Source organism: Corythoichthys intestinalis, chromosome 22 (assembly GCF_030265065.1).
Source record: "Corythoichthys intestinalis isolate RoL2023-P3 chromosome 22, ASM3026506v1, whole genome shotgun sequence".
Taxonomy (NCBI): domain Eukaryota; kingdom Metazoa; phylum Chordata; class Actinopteri; order Syngnathiformes; family Syngnathidae; genus Corythoichthys; species Corythoichthys intestinalis.
This window is the reverse complement of record NC_080416.1, coordinates 10711883-10736743: the sequence shown is the minus strand read 5'-3', so window position 1 is coordinate 10736743 and position 24861 is coordinate 10711883. Positions and strand designations below refer to the sequence as shown.

The 24861-nt window shown below is 38.1% G+C and overlaps 2 protein-coding genes across 4 annotated transcripts in view; both read right to left on the bottom strand.

The window, feature by feature from the left end:
* vps50 (VPS50 EARP/GARPII complex subunit) overlaps positions 1-1141 on the bottom strand; it is a 149702-nt gene extending 148561 nt beyond the window's left edge. For all 3 annotated transcript variants that reach the window (XM_057827781.1, XM_057827780.1, XM_057827782.1), the window contains exon 1: positions 1002-1141. In XM_057827781.1, coding sequence (XP_057683764.1) covers positions 1002-1034 — 33 coding nt within the window. In that variant the 5' untranslated portion in view covers positions 1035-1141. The remainder of the gene's footprint in view (positions 1-1001) is intronic.
* Positions 1142-5700: 4559 nt separating this feature from the next.
* hepacam2 (HEPACAM family member 2) lies at positions 5701-24012 on the bottom strand. Its single transcript, XM_057827181.1, has 9 exons — positions 23848-24012; positions 13652-14011; positions 13290-13577; positions 10913-11212; positions 10570-10695; positions 10461-10482; positions 6888-6922; positions 6449-6522; positions 5701-6357 (listed from the first exon to the last, which is right to left on the bottom strand). Exons 1-9 carry the CDS (start codon positions 23897-23899, stop codon positions 6247-6249), a joined length of 1368 nt encoding a protein of 455 aa, XP_057683164.1. The 5' UTR covers positions 23900-24012; the 3' UTR covers positions 5701-6246.
* Positions 24013-24861: the final 849 nt, after the last annotated feature.

Genomic DNA, 24861 nt, shown 5'->3' with positions numbered 1-24861 from the left:
CCAACATGAGACAAGTTTTTGTTTGAGCTAATGTTTTTTAATGCATTCATAACTTAGTTTATAGATATATTTAGCCGTTTTTTGTGGGAATATATGTCTGAACCATTTGTTAAGAGTATTGTTAAAAAAAAATAAATAAAAAAATTTTAAGTTAGCATTTTGTAGCATTTACGCTTGTGGACTTTTGCTATGTAAGTTAGCCAATTGTTCTTTTGTTGTATATAGACCCCCCCCCCCCCCCCAAATACCATTTGAGGCTCAGGTATTTTAATTTTTCATGTTCCTTATCCAATTACTCGATTATGCGAACTAACTGGTTCATCGATTAATCGACTACTAAAATAATCGATAGCTGCAGCCCTAATAAGTATATACTAAAAAAATAATTATTACAAATATATAAATATAACAATAATTATCACTAAATCATATTTTTTAAAATGAGGAAAAATAGGAATTCCTCATTTAAAAAAAAAAAAAAAAAAAAAAACATAGCACTTACAAATAAAATCTAATCAAACGGCGTTTGCATTATGTGTTACTTAGCCACATGAACATTTTAAATTGTGAATTAAAATTTCGGGAAAAGTTTATGTCGCCTTACCCTAAATCGGAAGCACCATGTCAACACGTAGCTTAGATTTAAAGTCTTTGTCAAAGTTGGCTTTTCACCGACATCAATTCCACAATAAAAATAAGAGTGACAACTCTTGGTGTGTCCTGCTGTATTCTAAGTACAGTAAATATCACAATACTAGAGCATTGTCATTTCTTATTAAGGATTTGTTCACATATTTTCCGTCTGTTATGATTTGTTCATTCATCGCAGGTGTAATTTTAAATGTAAAAACAGCTTATACAGCAGGAAAATGTGCCGTTTGATTGGTGAATAGATCCACCTGTCAAATTAGCAACTTAGCTATTAGCAAGTTCTTCAACATGCCTGCGACAAACACCCAGTGAGCCACTTTAACTAGAATTTATTACTTTGTATGATTTACCTGGCGAGTCATGAGAGATTTTATCTTCTGCATTTTAGCGCTGGGACGTATTCAAGGAGCGTAGAAATCGTGACAGCTATGTTGTCATGTTAGCTGTGCGTCTGCATCAATACGAGAAGGAAGCCATAGTTAGTGGTCACGTGACTGTGACGTTCACGTATCATGGGAAATGTAGTTTTATTTTTGCGCTCACGTTTTTAGGTCAATGACATTGATAGCCGTTTGGAATAAGTGTCAAAGTGTAAAATTGAGAACTTAATGTAATTAGCATGCTAGCATTACAATTTTGAAGTTTTAACGCGTTTTCTTGTCTGAATAGTGTATTTTTGTGGGAAAATGTTAAATATTATTAAAAACGTGTTGTCAAATGATAAAATTAGAATAGGGTGAATAAAGGTGAATAAGTAAATATGCAGTTCGAATCGCATGCAACGCCACTTAACAATAAAACCACTTTGCCAACATTATAATTACACGCTCGGGCATTATTTTTGCTTAAAAGCAGGATGCAACAATGATCTATAGTTCCTGGTTAATGAATCCCCAGGCAATTTCCCAGTCAAATGAAGGTGAGCTCGCTTACCTTAGGTGTTCGGCATTCATCCAAAGTGAGGAGCTTCCCTTTATGCATGGGCTGAGATGGAACAGATGGTGGGACCCAACCTGGAGATAATGCCAAAAAACTCACCAACAAGGTCACAACTAATTAAAGCTTGATTTAATAAAGTGCTTAATGTTATTCAGTGGCTGAATTCCTTGACAAGGCTATTAACTCATTGGCTGGCATTGACGGCGCTCGACGTCCAATCCGTTTTGTCAAATCGATTCGACGTCTAATGCTGTCAATGGCAGTGAGCATGAGTCAAACAATTTTACAGAGGTGTGTCGTATCGCGTTACATTTACTCCGTTACATTTACTTGAGTAACCTTTTAGGGGTTATGTACTTCATAGAGTAGTTTTCCAATGCAATACTTTTTACTTTTACTTGAGTAGGTTTATGAAGAAGAAACACTACTCTTACTCCGGTACTTTGGGCTACACTAGCGTTACACTTTTTCTCTTTATTCTACATTAGGCACGTGCTGGTATGAATTGGAAAACCAACATGACTATAATGTATAAATAAATAAATAAATTACAAAAAATAACTGAAACTTTTTTTTTTTTTAATTGAAATAAATATAACTTATATACTAAACCCTCAGCCACAGCTCAAGTTGCTCACCATTTGAACAAGAAAAAAAATGGACTTAAACAATGCATAATCAAATTGATTTTATGTAAGACACATACCACTACTTATATTAATATTAATTAGTTGTATATTAATGGCCAGCGAGAGTAAGAGACAGAGCGCGTGCGTATGAATCGTATCATTATTTACACGTTATACACACACGGACACCCTTTCTCAACACAGAAAGTTGCCAGAGAGAAAAACCACCACAGGCTGTATTATGAAAATGTTATTTTGAACAGATGTTTACAATGGCGGAAGACTTTACAAAATAGGTTAATGGTAGAGAGGAAAATAGTTAGCCATCTTGGGATGCTAACTAGCCACGTTATCTGCCTCAGTAACAAGCTTACGATATAGAATTTGTTTTACCATCGCTAGACATGCTAAACACGCTGGCGTTAACTCTCGTAGCTGATGGGAAACGTTCATGACAGCATTTACTTACCTTAAATTTTGTGTAAAGTGACGGATGATGACCACGTAAATGTCAAATCATGTTGGAGGTCCTGCTGACCTTCCTCCTCTAAGCCAGTGTTTTTCAACCGGTGTGCCGCGAGAAATTATCCAATATCACATTTTTTTCTTTCTTTTTTTTTTTTTTACGTCGTCGGCCAGAGTTGCAGTAGGAAGGAAGGAGTACATAGAAAGTTCTCAATCGTGTCCAGATGAGCGAGGTATTGCTCGTGTCACGTTCAAATATTGCTCGGATTTCTAGCCATCAGCCGCCTCTCTGTCCGTGACAATGTGGTCCCCGGCACGTCTACTGTACAACATTTGATTGGACTTGTCAAGTGTCGATATACACTAAAGTGTCCTTTCTATTTTAACCATATGTGACGACCGTCAATCCTCCCCATGTGTTTTATTCCTACACATTGTCCTGGACAGCAAGGTGGCTGATGGCTAGAAATCCGAGCAGTTCATGAACGCGACACGAGCAGCTCTCCAACAGCGCCATGGTGCCAAGTAAGCATAAACGTCATCTTCAAACGAAACACCCATTGCTTCAAAACAAGTTGATGGACTATTTTGTTAGCCTTTGTGAAAACACAGAGAAACAGACTTTTTTTTAGGAAAAACTACATTGGTAAATGGAAAAGCCGTCAAACCCAATTAACTTGTTGCTGAACTTGTTGCTAAATCCAAAAAGTCCCACACAGTGACAGAGAAATGAATATGACCTGCCTGCAAAGCCATTGTCAGCGAGATGCTCTGCCCTGATGCTGTTAAAGACATTGCTAAAGTCCCCTGTCTGATCATTCTGAGCTTATCAAGCATAACTGCTACAAAAAATAAAAACAGAGAGAGACTGAAAGCTGTTAAAGAAGATTCCCGCCAGGATATCGGCTTTGTATTCATCTAAACAGGCTCAAGTTTCCAACTGTGTAAGTACAAATACTGAGAAATTATTTTTTTATTAAATATACTCTACAGCAGGGGTCCCCAACCTATTCCACTAAGGCACACTGTGGGTGCAGGATTTCATTCTTACCAAACAAGATGACAACACTTTTTCCCCAATCTGGTGTTTTACAAGTGCAATCAGTTGATTGCAGTCAGGTGTGGCTTGTTTTAGCAGAAGCCTCATTGGTTCAACTGTCTCTGCTGGATCGGCTGGAACAAAAACCAGGACCCACAGTGTGCCTTGAGGACTGGGTTGAAAACCCCTGCTCTACAGAAAGTAATTTAGAAACATTTTTGATTTGTGGTGTGCCGCGAGATTTTTTCCAATGTAAAAACGTGCCGTGACTCAGAAAAGGTTGAAAAACACTGCTCTTAGCCACGGCCATCTGTTTCTTTTCGGTAGCCGAAGTACTCCAATACTAGCGACTTTGTCTTTTATGAATGGGAAAAAGCTCAAGTGTAGTGGCACTGACAGAGCAACAACCAGATGGGGAGGGGTGAACACTGCCGCTCCAAGCCACGGATTTCTCACTGCATTTTTGGGACATAAAAAATAGCTAATACCGTACTAAGGTATGATGGAAAATTTTTGTGGTTTTGATACCGTGACATTTTCATACCAGGGTAATCCTTGAAACCAGTAATCGACGCATTCCTATTCTACATATTGACTTTATTTTTGCCAGAGATGGCGACAGGCTCTGTCTGTTTTACCAATGAGACGTCGCAAAAATAACCACATGCACCATTATAACAAATAAAAGGTAACAATGTTTTTACTCCATCACATGACGCTCATGCTCTTTGGACGGGTGATGTTTCAAGTCTAGTTCTGGTCTGACTAAAATTCGATGATTTATGTGTCATCTTTTTGGCTTAATATGGTCATGTAATGGGTATAGTTTTTCAACCACTGTGTTTGAACAGGACAAAATACATTGAATGGCGGTCAAAAGGCGCAAAGACCATTTCCCCTCGGAGAGTCTCTGATGTAAGTCTTTGTTTGCTTGAATCCTATTCAATATACGACTTTATATTATTGTTATAATCTACTGAAATTCATTTTTATATTTGTTGCTGGTGGTGTTCCTTGGGTTGTTTTTTTTTTGTTCATGAAAAAAGTGTGCCGTGGCTCAAAAAAGGTTGAAAAACACAGTATAGTATAGTAATAACAGTTTATATTCAGTTCAAATATACCATTATTAAAAAAATATTTTAAAACATCAGACATTGTACGCAGTTACTCACAATGTTACTCATTACTTGTAAATTCTTTTCAACAAATACATTTTACTTGTACTTGAGTAAATTTTTGGTGAGTACTTTTACTTTTACTTGATTAATGTTAATTAGAAGTAATGCTGCTGTTATTTGAATAAAATTTTTAATAATAATAATACATTTTATTTATAATGCACTTTACATCTGAAAAACAAATCTCAAAGTGCATATTGCCAGAAAAAAATAATAAATAAATAAAAAGCCTAAGAATAAAAGAGTAAAAGCAAAACAGACAGAAGCACAGATAAAAGCAGATACCAATCAGATAAAAATAAGATAGTAAAAAAAAATTAGCAAGAATAAGCTTTTTTAAAAAGGTGAGTTTTTAGTCCTTTTTTAAATGCATCCACCGTCTGCGAAGCTCTGAGGTGGTCTGGGAGGGTGTTCCACAGACGGGGAGCAGCAGCTGCAAAGGCCCTGTCGCCCATAGTCTTGAGCCGAGTCCTGGGCGGGAGTAGACGGTGCTGTTGGCCTGACTGGGTTCTGGCTGAAGTATGTGATGTGAGGAGTTCGGTGAGGTAGGTGGGGGCCACACCGTGTAGACAGTGATGGGTGTGAAGGAGGATTTTGAATTCAATACGGAGGTGAACAGGGAGCCAGTGTAGGGTATGAAGGATGGGGGTGATGTGCTCGTGTTTACGCGCGTGTTTTGGCTGTTTTGGCTACTCTACCCACCTCTGCAATTATGCGAGTATAAGACTACTGTATAACAAACGTGCTGAGAGATTCAAAAATTTCAAATAGTCATCTTTATTCAAATAAAACTCCAAAGATGAAAATGCAAATTGTACATTCATTTTAAGACCAATCCCTTGCCCTTTCTTAAGCTTTGCAGAAAATGCTACATTTATAGAAACAGGATTTAAAATAGGTATAAATAAATCTGAAGGAAATATAGAAAAAGGACAATAATTCAAATGTATTCATATACAATATTTACAGTTTTTATCGCATTTATAAATTACAAAAGTACCTGATACAACACTTATTTCATAAAATTCACCATCTTTGGAAACAAGATAAACTTCATATTTTTAAATAGCAAATACTGTACATGTATTCATTATCTTAAATACATTTTTAAATATGAATAGTATTATTTTCTTACAAGTTCTTCAAACAGTAAAGATTTTTTTTACTCAATGCATCTTCATTTTAAATTGGATTTCTATACAAAATAATCTCAACCAAATATCTGTCCTTGACTGCGTACAACAGGATCGTGTACATACTTCTGTGCAAATAGAGTCACCACAAGCAGTGCCTTTGGCTTTGACAAAAGTCCCAAAACGTACACAAACAGCTAATTTTTTCCAAGTCAATTGAGCAAACTCTGCCCGGGGCTTTCGGGAACGTGTCTGATCACATCGTAGATTGTGGTGTGCATATCCTGAGTTGACTCCAGGCGGGCCAGAGATCTGCACGACGCCTGCGGGATAGTCAGGATAAAAAATTTGAAAAAAAAAACATTTAAATGAGTTATTCTTTGGCAAATCTACGTGGAAACGACTGAAACACACCTGCGCCGGTTCCATTCTCCCAGGTATGGCGACAAATTCGTAGATGCCAAAGTCTTCAGTTGCATCCTCATGGCCTGTTATAAATAAATATAAAATAGTTCAATTTTACACCTCTCACAACGAGGAATACCATAATATCAAGTAAGGAAGTTAGGAATTTTTTACCTTTTAAAATTACTAATTGGTGTGTATACGACATATACATTAGCACAAGTAGAATACAGTGGTATGAAAAAGTATCTGAACCTTTTGGAATTTCTCACATTTCTGCATAAAATCTCCATCAAATGTGATCTGATCTCTATCAAAATCACACAGATGAAAAAACTGTCTGCTTTAAGTAAAACCAGCCAAACCTTTATAGGTTTTCATATTTTAATGAGGATAGTATGCAAACAATGACAAAAGGGTGATGTTTTTTTTCGAAGTAGCGACTTACCTGATCGATGCGGTCGTCTTGGATCTGAGATGGGTCTGCCAAAAAAGAATCATAATCAAAAAATTGACATCAACATCAGTCATTGAACTCATTGGCTGCCATTGACGGCAATAAACGTCAAATCCTCTGCCAGTCAAAATGGAATGAATGTTTAGTGATATTAATGGCAGCGAATAACTTAACTGTAAATATTTATCAATTTTATTTTTTAAATGTTCCTTTTTTCTTACACTTATGAATATTTGAAATAAAAACCATGAAACATTCGGATTCACAGCCAATTTAAATGACCGTAATTTTTGCACTATAAGGCGTACCTGACAATGATCCCCCACCCACCAAATTTGGCACGAAAACGGCATTTGTTCATAGATAAGCCGCACTGGCCTATAGACCGCAACTGTCTTCACACTATAATGGAATATCAACACCAAAAGATATCAAACAACTCTCAAAATGAACCACCATGAAGCTTTGAACCAATTGGCTGCAACACTTTATTGCTTCAAAAAGCTTCATTTGGTCATTACTGCTCTCCTGGGGGAACATTCAACCTCTGCTGCCACCTGCTGTCAACACTGTTGTTGTCCAACATGCCTCTTAGCATGCATTGCAGCGCTACAGATGTAAATTACAATCAAAATGCATGTTCTGTGCTAATTATTTCTTCAGTTACTGTTACTGTTCCAGTTGTTTCATTAATTGCTAGTAATGGTATTTGCTAACACTTTATTTGACAGTGGCGCCATAAGACTGTCATTAGACAATCATTATTATGCCATGACAGTGTCATGAGCATTTAGGAATGCTTATAACAGATGTCATTTAGTGTTATCTGGCAAATGATGTCACTTTTGAATGTATCTAAAAGATCCAAGATGGACATAAATGGAGTTAGTGGCATAATTTGCTGGATTACACGTAATGACATAAGCATTCAGTAATGCCCATGATGGTGTCATGTGATAATAATGATGGTTTTATGACAGTCTCATGTCAAATGAAGTGTTACCTATTAACACAAATAAATCAATAAATAAGGTGCACTTGACTATTTATCGATTCAAAATGAAGGAAAAAAGTAGTGGATTATAGTCCGAAAATTACAGTAATTGGCTGTATTTATCTATTGAGCGTATGCTTAATGGCAGGTAATGAGTTGAATACAATGACATTACATACATACGTTCAATTAATAATAGTAAAATGGAGTACAACAGGCTAAATAGCATAAAATATGAACAGTTTTTCAAATAACTATAGTTTAAACAACAGCGGCTGTCAGAGTGGAAAGACACAAAACATATAGGTCCCATCTGCAAACTGCAAACTGTATTTTTGCACTTTGATTTATTTTATTTTATTTTTTTCACTGTTAATAACGAATATTTATTACTGAATGCTGCTATTAAATGTCACCTTACCTATACCACAAGAGTATCACCATTACAAGTCATTGACTCCCCACTGATGCATTTTATATTGTGTTTTATCTTGTGTTGTGTAAATGTATAGATACATACAATGGGGCAAATAAGTATTTAGTCAACCACTAATTGTGCAAGTTCTCCCACTTGAAAATATTAGAGAGGCCTGTAATTGTCAACATGGATAAACCTCAACCATGAGAGACAGAATGTGGAAACCTCCCCAGAAAATTTCATTGTTTGATTTTTAAAGAATTTATTTGCAAATCATGGTGGAAAATAAGTATTGGGTCAATACCAAAAGTTCATCTCAATACTTTGTTATGTACCCTTTGTTGGCAATAATGGAGGCCAAACGTTTTCTGTAACTCTTCACAAGCTTTTCACACACTGTTGCTGGTATTTTGGCCCATTCCCCATGGAGCAGTGATGTTTTGGGGCTGTCGTTGGGCAACACGGACTTTCAACTCCCTCCACAGATTTTCTATGGGGTTGAGATCTGGTGACTGGCTAGGCCACTCCAGGACCTTGAAATTCTTCTTACGAAGCCACTCCTTTGTTACCCTGGCTATGTGTTTGGGATCATTGTCATGCTGAAAGACCTAGCCATGTCTCATCTTGAATGCCCTTGCTGATGGAAGGAGATTTTCACTCATAATCTCTCGATACATGGCCCCATTCATTCTTTCCTTTACACAGATCAGTCGTCCTGGTTCCTTTGCAGAAAAACAGCCTCAAAGCATGATGTTTCCACCCCCATGCTTCACAGTGGGTATGGTGTTCATCGGATGCAATTCAGTATTCTTCCTCCTCCAAACACGTGAACCTGTGTTTCTACCAAAAACTTCTATTTTGGTTTCATCTGACCATAACACATTCTCCCAGTCCTCTTCTGGATCATCCAAATGGTCTTTAATGAACTGCAGACGGGCCTGGACGTGTACTGGCTACAGCAGGGGGACACGTCTGGCAGTGCAGGATTTGAGTACCTAGCGGCGCATTGTGTTCCTGATAGTAGCCTTTGTTACTGCAGTCCCAGGTCTCTGTAGGTCATTCACTAGGGATTTTTGCTCACTGTTCTTGTTATCATTTTGACGCCACGGGGTGAGATCTTGCATGGAACCCCAGATCGAGGGAGATTATATGTGGTCTTTTATGTCTTCCATTTTCTAATAATTGCTCCCACAGTTGATTTCTTTACACCAAGCGTTTTACCAATTGCCGATTCAGCCTGGTGCAGGTCTACAATTTTGTCTCTGGTGTCCTTCGACAGCTCTTTGGTCTTGGCGATAGTGGAGTTTGGAGTGTGACTGACTGAGTTTGTGGACAGGTATCTTTTATACCGATTATGAGTTAAAACAGGTGCCATTAATACAGGTAACGAGTAGAGCCTCGTTAGACCTCGTTAGAAGAAGTTAGACCTCTTTGACAGCCAGAAATCTTGCTTGTTTGTAGGTGACCAAATACTTATTTTCCACTCTAATTTGGAAATAAATTATTTAAAAATCAAATAATGTGATTTTCTGTTTTTTTTTTCACATTCTGTCTCTCATGGTTGAGGTTTACCTATGTTGACAATTACAGGCCTCTCTAATCTTTTCAAGTAGGACATTTATTTGCCCCACTGTATATATTTTTTATTTTGCATACTGGAGATTGTACATATTTTTCAATTCATTCTATCTGTAAGTGTGTGTGTGCACTCCATGGGGCAGCTTTGAATCTCATGACACTTTGTGTAATGACAATAAAGGCGTTCTATTCTATTCTTTTATTTATCATGAACTATGTTTGTCGTTATTGTAAAGCACTTTGAGGACCTTTCGGGGGTTTTTAAAGGGCTATGGAAATAAATTTCAGTTGATTTTGATTTGAGGATGGAGCTGGAATATAGTGTTTAAGCGTGAAAATATCTCTAATTCCAAATTTCCACTAGCATTGCCCACCCAAAACATCAGACGATTGTCTTGAACGACCTGCGAAACTGTGGAGGGACCGAGCCCAGTTCATATTTGTTCCGCCACTATGTTTAGATACAATTTTTTAGGGAAAGCTATGCAGAAGATGCACTTTTAAAGAGTTAAATTAATTGGACGACCATCACGCCAGTGAATGCATGAATTCACACATTTTCTTTTGTTCTTACCTTTTATAAATCCTCATGAGCACTGCAGATAAAAAGGACAGAAATGCGTGTTTTAACAACAAAGATATGGAGCATATGATGGGTATCGAAGCAGAAAAAGCCATCGAACCTCTTTTTGGGTGACAATTTTTCCTAAAGAAGATGAGCAGCATGCCGCCGATGATGAACAAGGAACATACAGCTATAACAACAAGTGGAGATACAGAATTGTCATCCTGGGTGTGCTTCTCTTTCCCTGCAAACAAAAGAAATTAAAGTCTGGTTAAAGCCTAACTGGTAATCAGCAGGAGCCATCGCTGAGCCTTTCCACAACATCACCAAGACAACATATCAATTCCACACACGGAATCCCGACACGCTATAAAACCTGGTCTACGACATCTGTTATGCTCTGTTTACTTTCCCATACAAGCCTAGCAACAAAGGTCAAAATGCACGGATCATCCACACACCTGTACCCAGGCTGGCCACCACGAGGGTGAACTGGGTTTCGTCTTGTTTTTGCGTCACATTGTTGAAGGCGCGACACAGGTACTCTTCAGCCTGGGCGAGTCTGTAAGAAAGAACCTCCAAGCGCGGGCCTTCGGTGATGATCTGCGTGGCGTTGCGGCTTTTGGAGATCCACACGTAACTGTTGGGGGGGTTGGAGTCAGCCTGGCAGTGGAAAAAGACCAGTTCTCCAGGGTTGATGGTGAACACTTCCCCTGTGCGGAGGCCTTGGTCAGAGTTCACTTCCAAATTGTAGGGGCCGTCTGCAGAAAGTAGTCAGGGAAAGTTCAGCTTTATTGTTATTATTAGCAGTACTAGTACCGTATTTTTCGGACTATAAATTTCAGTTTTTTTCATATTTGTACCGTAATTTTCAGACTATAAGCCGCTACTTTTTTCCTTCATTTTAATACATGTGGCTTATTGTCCAGTGCGGCTTATTTGTTGATTTATTTGGGTTAATAGGTAACATTTATTTGACAGCGGTATCATACTTATGACATGATACTATTATGAACATTACTGAATGCTTATGTCATTAAGTGTCATCCAGCAAATTATGTCACTAACTTCATTTATGTCCAGCTTGGATCTTTTACATCCATTCAAAAGTGTGATAGTTTGCCGGATAACACTAAATGACATCTGTTATAATTCATTCATTAATGCTCATGACTGTGTCATGTCATAATTATGATTGTCTAATGACAGTGTTATAGCGCCACTGTCAAATAAAATGTTATCAAATACCATAACTAGAGCCCGCGTGGCGTCTCCGCTCGTCGCGCTTGGTGGGGCTCGCGTGCGGCTGGATGTGATACGGTGCGCTCAGGTGGGGGGTCCCGGTGCCGGGATTGGCGATGGGGCGGTGTAGGGTCGGTCGCCAACGGGCTTACACCCACAAAGGATTCACACGATTACTGGATTCTAGATCACAGACCTGATTTTTGTACACTCTACCCCTTTCAGTCACTTAGCTTATAGACTCCTCCACCCACCTCCCCCTCTTTCCCTGGTCAACAGGCCCCCCACATGGTGTCAACCGGAAATACATCTAGCTGACGATAGCGCCAGAATATTAGTAGTTAGTTTAGACGTTCAATGTATTTCTTGTTGTTGTTTGTTCTTCTTTTCTTTCTTCTCTTGTGTTCCTTTTCTTCTGTTCTCCCATAACCCCTTCCTGTTCGCTGATTTGTCATAATAAATGAGGTATGTTGAATGATCACAATGGGCGTATGTCATACTCTCAATGTGAAACATTAAAACTGTTCAGACTAACCGGGCACTTAGACTTCCATTCTCCATGTGAAACAGCTAAACAGGACAAGTTTGAAATAAATAAATGAAGGGTTACCGGTTAATATCTTTTGGTGTAAATATTCCATAATACAGTGAGGACAGCTGTGGCTTATAGTCCAGTGCGGTTTATCTATGATCAACTTTGGTGGGTGGCGGCTTATAGTCAGGTGCGCCCGATAGTGCAATAATTATGGTATACACTGGAGCGACTTATGTGTACAATTATTATTCTTACTATTATGATTACAACAATTGGAGAGACACTGATGATTTGGTAAACTTGTTAGCATGTTCTTCATGCTATAATTCCTCTTAATAGGTACAGCCAAGCCAAGCAGTGTATCAAATACTTGTTCTCCCCACTGTATGTTACGTTAACATACCGGGCATGTTCTCAGTTCGTTTTTTTGGTGGCATGTGACGTTAGCATACCGTACATACAAAAAATTTTGACACATGGCAAACAAAATGTGACATGGCAAATCCATTTTGCCACATGGCAAAAAAAATGCCACATGGCAAAATCCATTTTGCCACATGGCAAAAACCACTTTTGGTTTTCGGCCCTGCAGAATTTTTAACCGATAGAAGATATCCTAATATTGTCCAACTCCAAAAATCCAATATCGATATCAAACCAATACCGATATATGCGGTCGTGGTCATATTCTGGCAGGAATTATTGTAATGCCCCACTGGATGCTTTGATAATGATAAATGTAACAACTTGAAGGTTTTGCATATAAACATTTGTGAAAAATATTGATAAACTGTGCCAAACTGTGACTAGCGTGTACAAAGGCAGCAGGCTTCTACATTTACTTTGAAGGCAACATGCATATTGGTGCAAAATCAATAATGAAAAACCGATGTCAATATCATCGACTACCCAATAATATCGGACAACTCTAATTTCATTATTTACACTCAATCATATTCTCAAAAGATTCAGATACTCTCCTGTGCTTGATGAAAGCAAACAAAAAAACTAATCAATTGCATAATTTAATTAATCTAGATTAATCTAGAATAGCCACTCACAGTAAACGGTTAGGTCCACAGCTGCTCGGGATTTCTCACGGCTGACAGGGTTTCTCGCCTCGCAGCGGTAACTTCCCTTATCCTCCTTTTTCACAGGACTAATCAGCAGTGTGGATTTGTCTTTAGAGAAGTGATATCTATCACTGACACCCAGAGGGGTATTGTCTCTAAACCACTGAAACACAACCCTTGTTCCTCTTTCCACTGAACATGTCCACGTCACGTTGGCCTTGTCCTCAACCACTGAGTACGATGGGGTCTTTTTAATGACTGGCGTGGATACAGGAACTAAAAAACAATTTATAAAAAAGGTGCATTTAGAGGGTTGTGAACTTAAACATGAACTGAATGATGAAACTTACCATCAACAGTTACACGCACTGTCCTCTCCTCTTTGAAAACTAGCCCCGACTGGTTGACAAACTCAATGTTCAGGTTGAGGTGATAATCTCCCTCGTCGTGTTGGTTTAATTCCCGGATTAGCAAGGTCATGTTGGGCACTTTGAAAACGATGTAGTCGCGGTACGTCATGTCAGTGATGGCGGAGTCTTTGGTGAACGTCACCAGCGTGGTTCGGACACCGTCGGTGGTGGTGTGAGACCAGGTCCCTTGGATTTCTGCGTCATCCAACTGGAAGTACGTCTCGACTGGGAGAAGGAGAGAGGTTCCTTCGATGCTGGGGTAGATTGATGAAGGGATGTCAATGAAATGTGCGCTGACATCTGTGAAGGGGAGACAAAATGGAATGTGTTTTTATCAAAATGAGGACATTTTTTGTGTTCTTAAATGCTGCCAAAGATGTGATCGTAACTCTTTTAAAAGTGTAAAGAATGTAAACATTCAAAATCGATTTTTTTTACCCTAATCGGGCACTTATTTAGCTCATTGGCCACCATTGACAGCGCTAGATGAGTTAACTGTCATGGTTTGAGTTTGCTTTGTGCCCTAGTGTGTCTTGTCATTGTGATTAGCCATTAATTCCACCTGTTGTGGCCTGTGCCTTGTGTCTCTTAACCAATCGGCTGCCTCTTGTATCACCCACCTGTGGCTGATGGTCTCGTTGCCCCTTGTCTGTATTTAAGTGCCACATGAGCTGTCTTTGTAGCGTCATTGTTGATATCTTGTCTGTTCCTACGTCCAAGCCTTCATGTGCCCGTATTCCCAAGTAAGTTTTTATATATTTTGTTTGATAACCGTGTCTTTTGTTTGCACTTTGGATTTTGGTTAACTATTATGAAAGCATTTTAAAGTTCCCTGACACCCTGCCTTGCTTTTTGTTTTCCCTGCATTTGGGTCCACCTTGCCCCCACGTCTTGACATTAATAACTCTTTTACTGCCATTGACGGAGATGGATTAATTGACGATGAGTTTACCCGCTTTGTGAACAGCATGAGCAAACACAATCTGAATAAGAATTTAAAAAATAAAAAATAAAAATAATAGTGCAAAAATACAGTTTGCAGTTTGCAGATTCGACCTATGTTTTTTTTCTTTCCACTCTGACAGCCGCTTTTGTTTAAGCTATAGTTATCTGAAAAACTTTTCATATTTTATGCTAACTATTTAGCCTGTTGTACTCCATTTTACTATTATTAATTGAACATATGTAGTATGTAATGTCATTGTATTCAACTCATCACCTGCCATTAAGCATACGCTCAATAGATAGATACACCCAATTACCGTAATTTTCGGACTATAATCCGCTACTTTTTTCCTTCATTTTGAATCCTGCTATTTATACACAAGTGCGCCTTATTTATTGATTTATTTGGGTTAATAGGTAACACTTCATTTGACATGAGACTGTCAGAAGACCATCATTATTATCACATGACACCATCATGGGCATTACTGAATGCTTATGTCATTAAGTGTAATCCAGCAAATTATGCCACTAACTCCATTTATGTCCGTCTTGGATCTTTTACACACATTCAAAAGTGACATCATTTGCCAGATAACACTGAATGACATCTGTTATAAGCATTCCTAAATGCTCATGACAGTGTCATGTCATAATAATGATTGTCTAATGACAGTCTTATGGCGCCACTGTCAAATAAAGTGTTACCAAATACCATTACTAGCAATTAATGAAACAACTGGAACAGTAACTGAAGAAATAATTAGCACAGAACATGCGTAGCAATCAATAAAGTTGATCATTTTGCATGAAATATCGTATCACTGAAAGATGAGCATTTACAGTACGTCCTCTCAGTATATAAACTACTGGTCAAAAGTATTGGCACCCCTGGAGTTCTGTCAGATAATGCTCAATTTCTCCCAGGAAATGATTGCTAATACAAATGCTTTGTAGTAATATAATCATTTATTTTTCTTACAATGAAAAAATACACTCACCAGCCACTTTATTAGGTACACCTGTCCAACTGCTCGTTAACACTTAATTTCTAATCAGCCAATCACATGTCTGCGACTCAGTGCATTTAGGCATGTAGACATGGTTTAAGACAATCTCCTGCAGTTCAAACCGAGCATCAGTATGGGGAAGAAAGGTGATTTGAGTGATTTTGAACGTGGCATGGTTGTTGGTGCCCAGTGTTGTTAATTTTACTTTTAAAAAGTAATTAATTAGTTACAAATTACTTCTCCCAAAAAGTAATTGCGTTACTAACGCAATTACTTGAATGTAAGAGTAATTAGTTACTTGGCAAAGTAACTAGTGATAATTTTCATGTTTTTTTTTTTTTTTTCCAAAAAAAAAACAACAACAACAAAAACAGGTCACACAATGTGAAGTTTAAAGGGTTTTGGGGACAATTGGCCCCAGCCCAATTCTTTACCCTCCACTTAACTAGACACGAGGGTATTGCGATAACTAGATAGTAAACTTTGCTATGTGTGGAAGTCATTTAAAGTTGTGAATCAACTGTTAAAATTGCTCCCGTTATTGCATTAGTTCCCTTCTGTCTACTTTCAACATGTGTAAGTTTTAAAACTGTTTCATCATTTAAAGCTAGATTTAAGTCAAGATTTTGCCGATTTAGGAGCATTTTAGATTAAAAAAAAAAAAAAGTTCCTTTGGTTCGCTAGGAAGGATCTCTACATCAGAGCCTTCCTGAGAGGTCTACTGCTTTAAGATGGCGGCTGTTTACTAACGCATGTAGTCCTTAAAACATATTGCCAATGCAGCCGTGTCTGTCATTTGCATCTAGTTCTATAATATGTGATATCTACCGTATCATGTGGGCGTAGTTTGCAGGCTATGGCTACAGTCAGGTATTATTGGAGCCACCTAGCATCGCGTTTGCAACGGCGTCTTCCCCACTCCTGCTCTGCTCTATCGTGAGTCCGTCTCTCTGACTTTTTTTTATTCAACAAACTTAGTAACGCACGCCTTTTTCCCACCTCAGTAGCGGTAACGGCGTTGCCAAGATAAGAAAAGTAATTAATTAGATTACTCATTACTGAAAAAAATAACGCCGTTATATTCTAACGCCGTTATTAACAACACTGTTGGTGCCAGAAGGGCTGGTCTGAGTATTTCAGAAACTGCTGATCTACTGGGATTTTCACGCACAACCATCTCTTGGGTTTACAGAGAATGGTCCGAAAAAGAAAAATATCCAGTGAGCGACAGTTCTGTGGGCGGAAATGCCTTGTTGATGCCAGAGGTCAGGAGAATGGCCAGACTGGTTGGAGCTGATAGAAAGGCAACTGTGACTCAAATAACCACCTGTTACAACCAAGGTAGGCAGAAGAGCATCTCTGAAAACACAGTACGTCGAACTTTGAGGCAGAAGACCATGCCGGGTGCCACTGCTTTCAGCTGAGAACAGGAAACTGAGGCTACAATTTGCAGAAGCCCATCGAAATTGGACAATAGAAGATTGGAAAAACGTTGCCTGGTGGTGGTGGTGTAATGGTGTGGGGAATATTTTCTTGACACTCTTTGGGCCCCTTGGTACCAATTGAGCATCGTTGGAACGCCACAGCCTGAGTATTGTTGCTGACCATGTCCATCCCTTTATGACCACAATGTACCCGACTTCCGATGGCTACTTTCAGCAGGATAATGCGCCATGTCATAAAGCTGGAATCATCTCAGACTGGTTTCTTGAACATGACAATGAGTTCACTGTACTCAAATGCCCTCCACAGTCACCAAATCTCAAACCAATACAGCATCTTTGGGATGTGGTGGAACGGGAGATTCGAATCATGGATGTGCAGCCGACAAATCTGCACTAACTGTGTGATGCCATCATGTCAATATGGACCAAACTCTGAGGAATGCTTCCAGCACCTTGTTGAATCTATGCCACGAAGAATTGAGGCAGTTGTGAAGGCAAAAAGGGGTCCAACCCGTTACTAGCATGGTGTACGTAATAAAGTGGCCGGTGAGTGTAAAATGTATAAATATTCATTCATTCTGTCATATAATACGTGTGTAGGGGTCTGTGTAATATACATAAATACGTAGATGAAAATCAAGTGTACATAAACATGTGTTTAGAAGTTTTTTGGATGACTACTTTTACTTGAGTAATATTATTTTAAACTAATGCTGCTCATGAGTAATTTTTTGTCTACTCTACCCACCTCTGCCTTTATCAATGTCCCCAACAACTTAAAACGGATCTCGGCCCATGGTTCAGACAATAAGGCATACTCCGATTCCTATTCTTTGTGTCTAAGCAGCTGAACGGGACAGGAAAATTAAAAATAACAATAATAAAGTTGTGTCTTGGATGTTATTTGGAATATGCACATCCTTTTCTCCAAGTTGTCTAGATCCTCTAACTGTAATGAGTTAATATTGACACAGTTCACTCCTGCCATTGTTGTCTGACGAGGGCAAGACCTGTCTTTCAACCCAACTCCACGCAAAGCAAACACGCCGGCTGTCGAAAGTCAGAGGATCACTGTTGATCCGTAGCACGTTGCCGTTGAAGGTAGTTGCCACGGAACAGATGGTCAACACAAGGCTTAACAATACATCACATCAACAAATCAAGTTTCTGATAACGCGGCCAAATAAATCCAACTTTTTGTCCTAGTGTTACATAAGCATTGCTAATATTTCAACTGAGCTGGCAGGAAACTTTTTACAATTCGGGATTGTTTCATAAATCGAAAAAAGTTTGTTTTTTCATTTGTTTTTTTTTAATGTGTTGGGCGCCAGGCTGAGCTGAAACACAAGCAGCATGTGAGGGGGTGGAGGTGGTACAGTGAGGCACTAAATCGCAAAGAGACTGTCACTGTTTGCTCACGATGAGATCTTGGAGTTGTGCTTTTGTGTGTTTGCGTTTCATTCAAAAACGGGAAAATAGTGTTTTTGTAGTTTTTTAACATGAAAATATTCCTATCAGGGTGTATGTTGTATTTTTACAACATAGAACATCCAATGCGGCCATGCATGTCATACTTGATACAATAATTTTGAGTAATGTTGTTTTTTTTTCTTGTTGTGAGAAATTATATTTGAATATTTTTAATAAATTTGTTCCTGAATTTTCTCATTTTAACGATTTGAGCTTAAAAGCGTTAAACATGTCAAACGGCTGTTGGTTCAGTATTACCATAAAGTACATTTTGTGCAGTCATTAAAATCGCTCCATCATGAAAACAGATGAATAATGAAACCTATCAGTAGGTGAATGAATTTGGAAAAAGTACACATTATTATCTAAGAAAAAAAGTCTCCAGATCTCAACCCCATGAAAAATCTGTGGAGGGAGTTGAAAGTCCGTGTTGCCAAACTACAGCCTTAAAACATCACTGCTCTAGAGGAGATCTGCATGGAGGAATGGGCCAAAATACCAGCAACAGTGTTTGAAAAGCTTGTAAAGAGTTAAAGAAAACGTTTGGCCTCTGTTATTGCCAACAAAGGGTACATAACAAAGTACTGAGATTAACTTATGGTGTTGACCAAATACTTATTTTTCAACATGATTTGCAAATAAATTCTTTAAAAATCAAACAATGTGATTTTCTGGGGTTTTTCCCCACATTCTGTCTCTCATGGTTGAAGTTTACCCATCTTGACAACTCTAATATTTTCTAGTGGGAGAACTTGCCAGTTAGTGATTGACTAAATAATTATTTGCCCCACTGTAACTCATTTTTTTGCTATTGACACTGTCAACGGCACTGAAAGATGAGCATTCATGGCAAACTTCAAATGAATTTTTTACTACCGCTACTTCCTACCATGTTTCCATTCTGCTTATCACACCATCTCAAGCACTTGCTAGCCGTTCCACACTCAATAATAGATGCAGCACTCACACCCCTACGACACGTTCGTCCAAGCCTACAGGCGAGTTTTTTTGTTTCTATGTTGTCACAAGCAGGCGTGTGCCTGCGTTGACACCAGCTGCGACGCACTGAAAAGACAAAATGAAGAGAAGTGTGCCAAGACTGCGCTTAACTGTTGTCCCCAAACAAAGTGGTCATTGTTGTGGTCATAAGCTGCTAGCGATGGTGGAGATTGCACCACACACACGCACTTTTAAACAATTGGAAATAGAGGCCCGTATATACACACACCTGCTTCTTATCACCCTCACGACCGTGTAAGTTGTTTGGACGCTAAATAAAGTCAGTCCGTGCGTGTCGTAATGCAAGTGTACCAATAGGTTAAGAGATAAGGAAAGAGCATCTACTTATTCGACTCAGTTTTTAAAATGAGAATTTGTTAGTGTAAAAAGGAAGTCACGCGGTGAGGATTAGGAAAAGCGTGTGTAAATAAATGTAATGTGAGCAAATAGGGCGGTGACGATTCATCCAAAACTAATTGATTATTAAAGAAATTGATGACTACTTAGATCATTCTTAATGGCGTAGTTGAGCTAAAGCGTGTTCAGTCATGTTTTCTTTTTCCGGTTTTGAAGTCCTAAATGAAAGCAGACTGATTATAATTGATCAATTTGCAGTACATTAAACTTCAATATTTGCCGATATAATAAAGTCAGCAATGATTCTTTTCAAATAAAGCATCTTGAATCAAAATTTGACACAATCGATCACATTTCACCAAAGCATCTTTAAAAATTTTGGACCCCGTTTGTTGTCGCCAATGTTGCTAAACATTAATGTGGTCAAAAAGTTTTTAACTTCAGACAAAGATTATTTAACTCATTCAGTGCAACGGTAATAGACATCCAAGAGGGGTGACAGGAAAGACTAGGATATGATCGTTGATAGCCCGCCTCAGTCAAAACTGATTAGACGTCTTACGATTATCAGTATTGTTTTCATCAACGTTGACGATAATGAAAATATTTCTTCACTGAACCCTTTCTATGACGCTAACAAGCTAACAACGAGATGAATGCCAGTTTTCGTCTGACGAGAATGAGACCAAAATTTTCTTAAGACATTTTATGTGTTGTTAGCCTGCATCGTAGCAGTGTCTGGTTGTGTCAATAGTGACGTGCTGCGCCACCTACCCCTGACTCACCAGTGTCATCTCCAGTCACTCCAGCTTGCACACACGGTAAGATTTGTTTTCTCATCTTGGCCAGCATTTCTCATCTTGTTTTAGCATTTAAAGGTCTGTGCCGAGTGATCTACAATATGTGCTTGTCTGTCATTGTTCGTTTGAAATAGAATAAAATCACCATCAAATCTGATCTGACCTTTGTCAAAATCACACAGATAAAAATAGTGTCTGCTTTAACTAAAACCACCCAAACATTCATATGTTTTCATATTATAATGAGGTTAGTATTCAAACAATGACAGAAGGGGGGGAAATAAGAGAGTGACATATCACATTTAATATTTTGTGGCCCCCATTTGGCAGCAATACCGTCAACCAGACGCTTCCTGTCGCTGCAGATCAGTCTGGCACATCGATCAGGACTAAGATTTGTTTTCTTATCTTGGCCAGAGACAATATACAATGTAGTTTTAGCCTTTAAAGGTCTGTGCTGAGTGATCATCACACACTAAATGTAACTCATAGCGTTAGCATAGCATTTACGTTAGGCTAAACTCTCAGACCACTTTTTTTACATACAGTCCGTGGCGTCTAGGTGGGTATAACTAATTGAAAATAATTTTAGTTATAATAGTTTATAAAAATAAGAAATTGTTTTCCGTGTAGACACTACAATATGTGCCGTCTGTCAATGTTAATCCGAAACAGTTGGAAACCTTTATTTATTTATTTAATTTGAGAGTACTTTTTTTTTTTTTTTTTAAATTTTACAGATGAAAACATTTTTAGTACAGGTCGAATAAAACTAGATGAAATTAGAGTTTTCGTCAACCAAAACTAGACGAAGAAAAGCACATTTTAAGGTGACTAAAATATGACTAAGACTAATACAGTAAGTAATATCTTCCAAAAGACTAAGACGAAAATTAAAAGGGCTGCCAAAAACAACACTGAATGCCGTCATTGGCAGTAAAATGTCTTAAATAACTCATGTACAGTGTGTTAACTCACAGTGTGTTAACTATGAGTTAACTCATAGGAGTTAACAATGTGTATTTTTATTCAAAATGCGTGTGTTAACACAATGATATAAAGTAAAATGTGTCAATTTGAAATAAGTGTGAGTCAACTCAAATTTTTTTAGATAAAAGCATATTAAAGAAATGCACATTTTCAACATTCAATATCAATTAATCGCGATTAATCTCACAATGGAAACGTGGTTACACTTTTTTTTTTTTTTTTTTTTTAATCCAATGCTCGTAACAATCAAATCACGCAAAGTAAAATGTTTGCTCCAAAGACTCTGACTGCCATTGACAGTAATAGACGTCCAATGGATTTGACTAAGCGGGCTAGCAGGGATTAACCCTGGGCGATAAAACAATAACGATAATTATCGTCATGTAATTTTTTTTTTCAACATTAAAAAAAAAATCGATGTCGATAGATTTAAATTGTAATTACAACACCCGAACACCTGAGAAAAGGGGGGGGCGCTGATACAGCATGAATGCTAGCTCTGACCGCGTATTCAGTACAGGAGGGAACATCATGACCTGTCAGAGAGCACCATTAAAGCCTGAAACTGTGGACAGACTTATTTTCCTGGCCTGTAACCTTTAAAGCAATGGCTGCCTTGCTTTTTTATTTGTAGCGTTTTTGAAACTGAACATTTTCGTTTCCCTTTTTGTTTTGTTGACATTGTCAGAAACCCTAAGACTTACTTCATCCACAAAAGGCTTTAACATGTTGCTGAGTGTCAATTAAAATTAGCTTGTCTAGTTATTGGTTATTTAATTTTTGGGGATTGCATGTCTCCCTTAGATTTTTTGCAATGTTCCCCATATTTGTGAAATGCTGTGTAGTAGTTTGTTACCATGCATTTTTTGTTCTGACATTAAACATTGGTTAAAGCAGCATGTGATTTTGTCAATTTTATCTCAGGGGCAAAAATCACACTTCAAATTTGAAAGAAAAAAAAAAAGTGATAATTATCTATAGCGTGATAAAACATTTTATCAGCCGATACGTTTTCTTCTCATTTCGCCAAGGTCTAGCAGGGATTGAATGTAAAAGGTCTTAAATAACTCGCAGGCAGTACGATTTAGTAAACAAAAACTTACCGTAATTTTCGCACTATAAGGCGCACCTGATTATAAGCCACTACCCACCAAATTTGACACGAAAACGGCATTTGTTCATAGATAAGCCGCACTGGACTATAAGCCGCAGATGTTCTCAATGTTTTATTAACTGGTAGCACTTTATTTGACAGCTGCATCATACGACTGTCATAAGACCAAATGAACCACCATGAAGCTTTGAACCAATTTGCTGCAAAGCTTGATTGCTTCAATAAGCTTCATTTGGCCATCACTGCTCCCTTGGGGAAGACAGTCAACCTCTGCTGTCAAAATGGTTGTTGTCCAACATGCCTCCTAGCATGCATTGCAGCGCTGCAGACGTAAATAACAATCAAAATTTATGTTCTTTGCTATTTTTTTCTTCAGTTATTGTTCCAGTTGTTTCAATAATTGCTAGTTATGGTATTTGGTAATACTTTATTTGACAGTGGCGCCGTTAAACTGTCATTAGACGGTCATATTTATGACATGAGACTGTCATGAGCATTTATGAATGCTTATAACAGATGTCATTTTGTGTTATATGACAAATTATCTCACTTTTGAATTGTTGCAAAAGATCTGAGATGGACATATATTGAGTTAGGGACATAATTTGCCAGATGACACCTAATGATATCGCTCATAAGAATTCAGTAATGCCTATGATAGTGTCATGTCATAATCATGACGGTCTTATGGCGCCACTGTCAAATAAAGTGTTACCTATGAACACAAATAAATCAACAAATAAGCCGCACTGGACTATAAGACACAGGATTGAAAATGAAGGGCAAAAGTTCTCCTAATCCTTACATGTAGTAAAACAATATTTATTAGCATCTTTTGCTTTCTAATTTTTTTCAATAGGTCATATATAATCAGCAAGAGTACATCTGACATTAATAAATTTTGATGACAAGCTTCTAGCTGAACATTTTACTACCAAAAACTCTAAAAGACTTCCTTAATTTTCTTCACTCTGTCGCACAACATCATCCCAACAACAGCACTCACCTGTCAGCAGAACCAGAAGCAAGTAAAGTACAATTCTCCCCGTGGCCTCCATGGCATCTTATCCTCTTGGGACTAGAGAAGACTGAGGGCTGATTGAAGGAGGCGGTGGAGTGTGAAAAGAGGAGGGAGAAGAGATGTGTGACTACATTTGCCAGGGAAATGAGATGAGCTGGCTTGGGTTGTCCAGGCCCCTCCCACTTGACATCAGGTGGTAAAGGTAGAAAACGTCCACTTGGAAGAGTGACGGCAGAGTATAAGAAGTCCCGCCTGAGGGTTATGGTTTCATTTCATAGGCGAAACTGAGACGTGAACATGTAAACGAATCTATTTCAAACCCCTTCGGGTGTAGAAAAAATAGGAGACAGACGGCACACTTGTTAGTGCGAAATTTAGTTTTGTTAGAACTACATGACTCTGAAAGAGATACACTGCTTGGCAACATTTTTAGATAGTTTCACCGCCCCAGGAGGTCAAAAATATCAAAAGACAGAAAAAGAAGAGATGATTAGTTTTCTTGTAAATTGTGTCATTGAATATGTAAAAAAAATGCTGGATTGTTTGCTGTGTACAGTGGAATGAAAAAGTATCTCAACCTTTTGGAATTTCTCACATTTCTGCATAAAATCACCATCAAATGTGATCTGATCTTTGTCAAAATCACACAGATGAAAAAACGGTGTCTGCTTTAACTAAAACCACCCAAACGTTCATAGGTTTTTATTAGAGATGTCCCGATCGGATGCCGATCGATCGGGTCCGATCACGTCGTTTTCAAAGTATCGGAATCGGCAAAAAAATATCGGCCATGCCTTTTTTAATATATATATATATATATATTTTTTTTTTTTTTTTTTTAATTAAATCGTTTTCTAATTACGTATATTTAACGTTACAGACATAATATGTTACACTTATCCAGAGTCTTTAGTTTAGGCTTAAGGAAGGGTTATCAAATTTATCCCAATAACGGCGGTAATTAATTTTTTAAATTATCACGTTAAAATATTTAGCGGA

Excerpts from the sequence above, each read along its gene's own strand:
- hepacam2 (XM_057827181.1), bottom strand. The coding sequence starts at position 23,899 with ATGGAGGCCACGGGGAGAATTGTACTTTACTTGCTTCTGGTTCTGCTG. Across the intron at positions 13,578-13,651 it reads AGTGCGTGTAACTGTTGATG|TTCCTGTATCCACGCCAGTC; the intron begins GTAAGTTTCATC and ends ATTGTTTTTTAG. Across the intron at positions 6,923-10,460 it reads CTCATGAGGATTTATAAAAG|ACCCATCTCAGATCCAAGAC; the intron begins GTAAGAACAAAA and ends CTTTTTTGGCAG.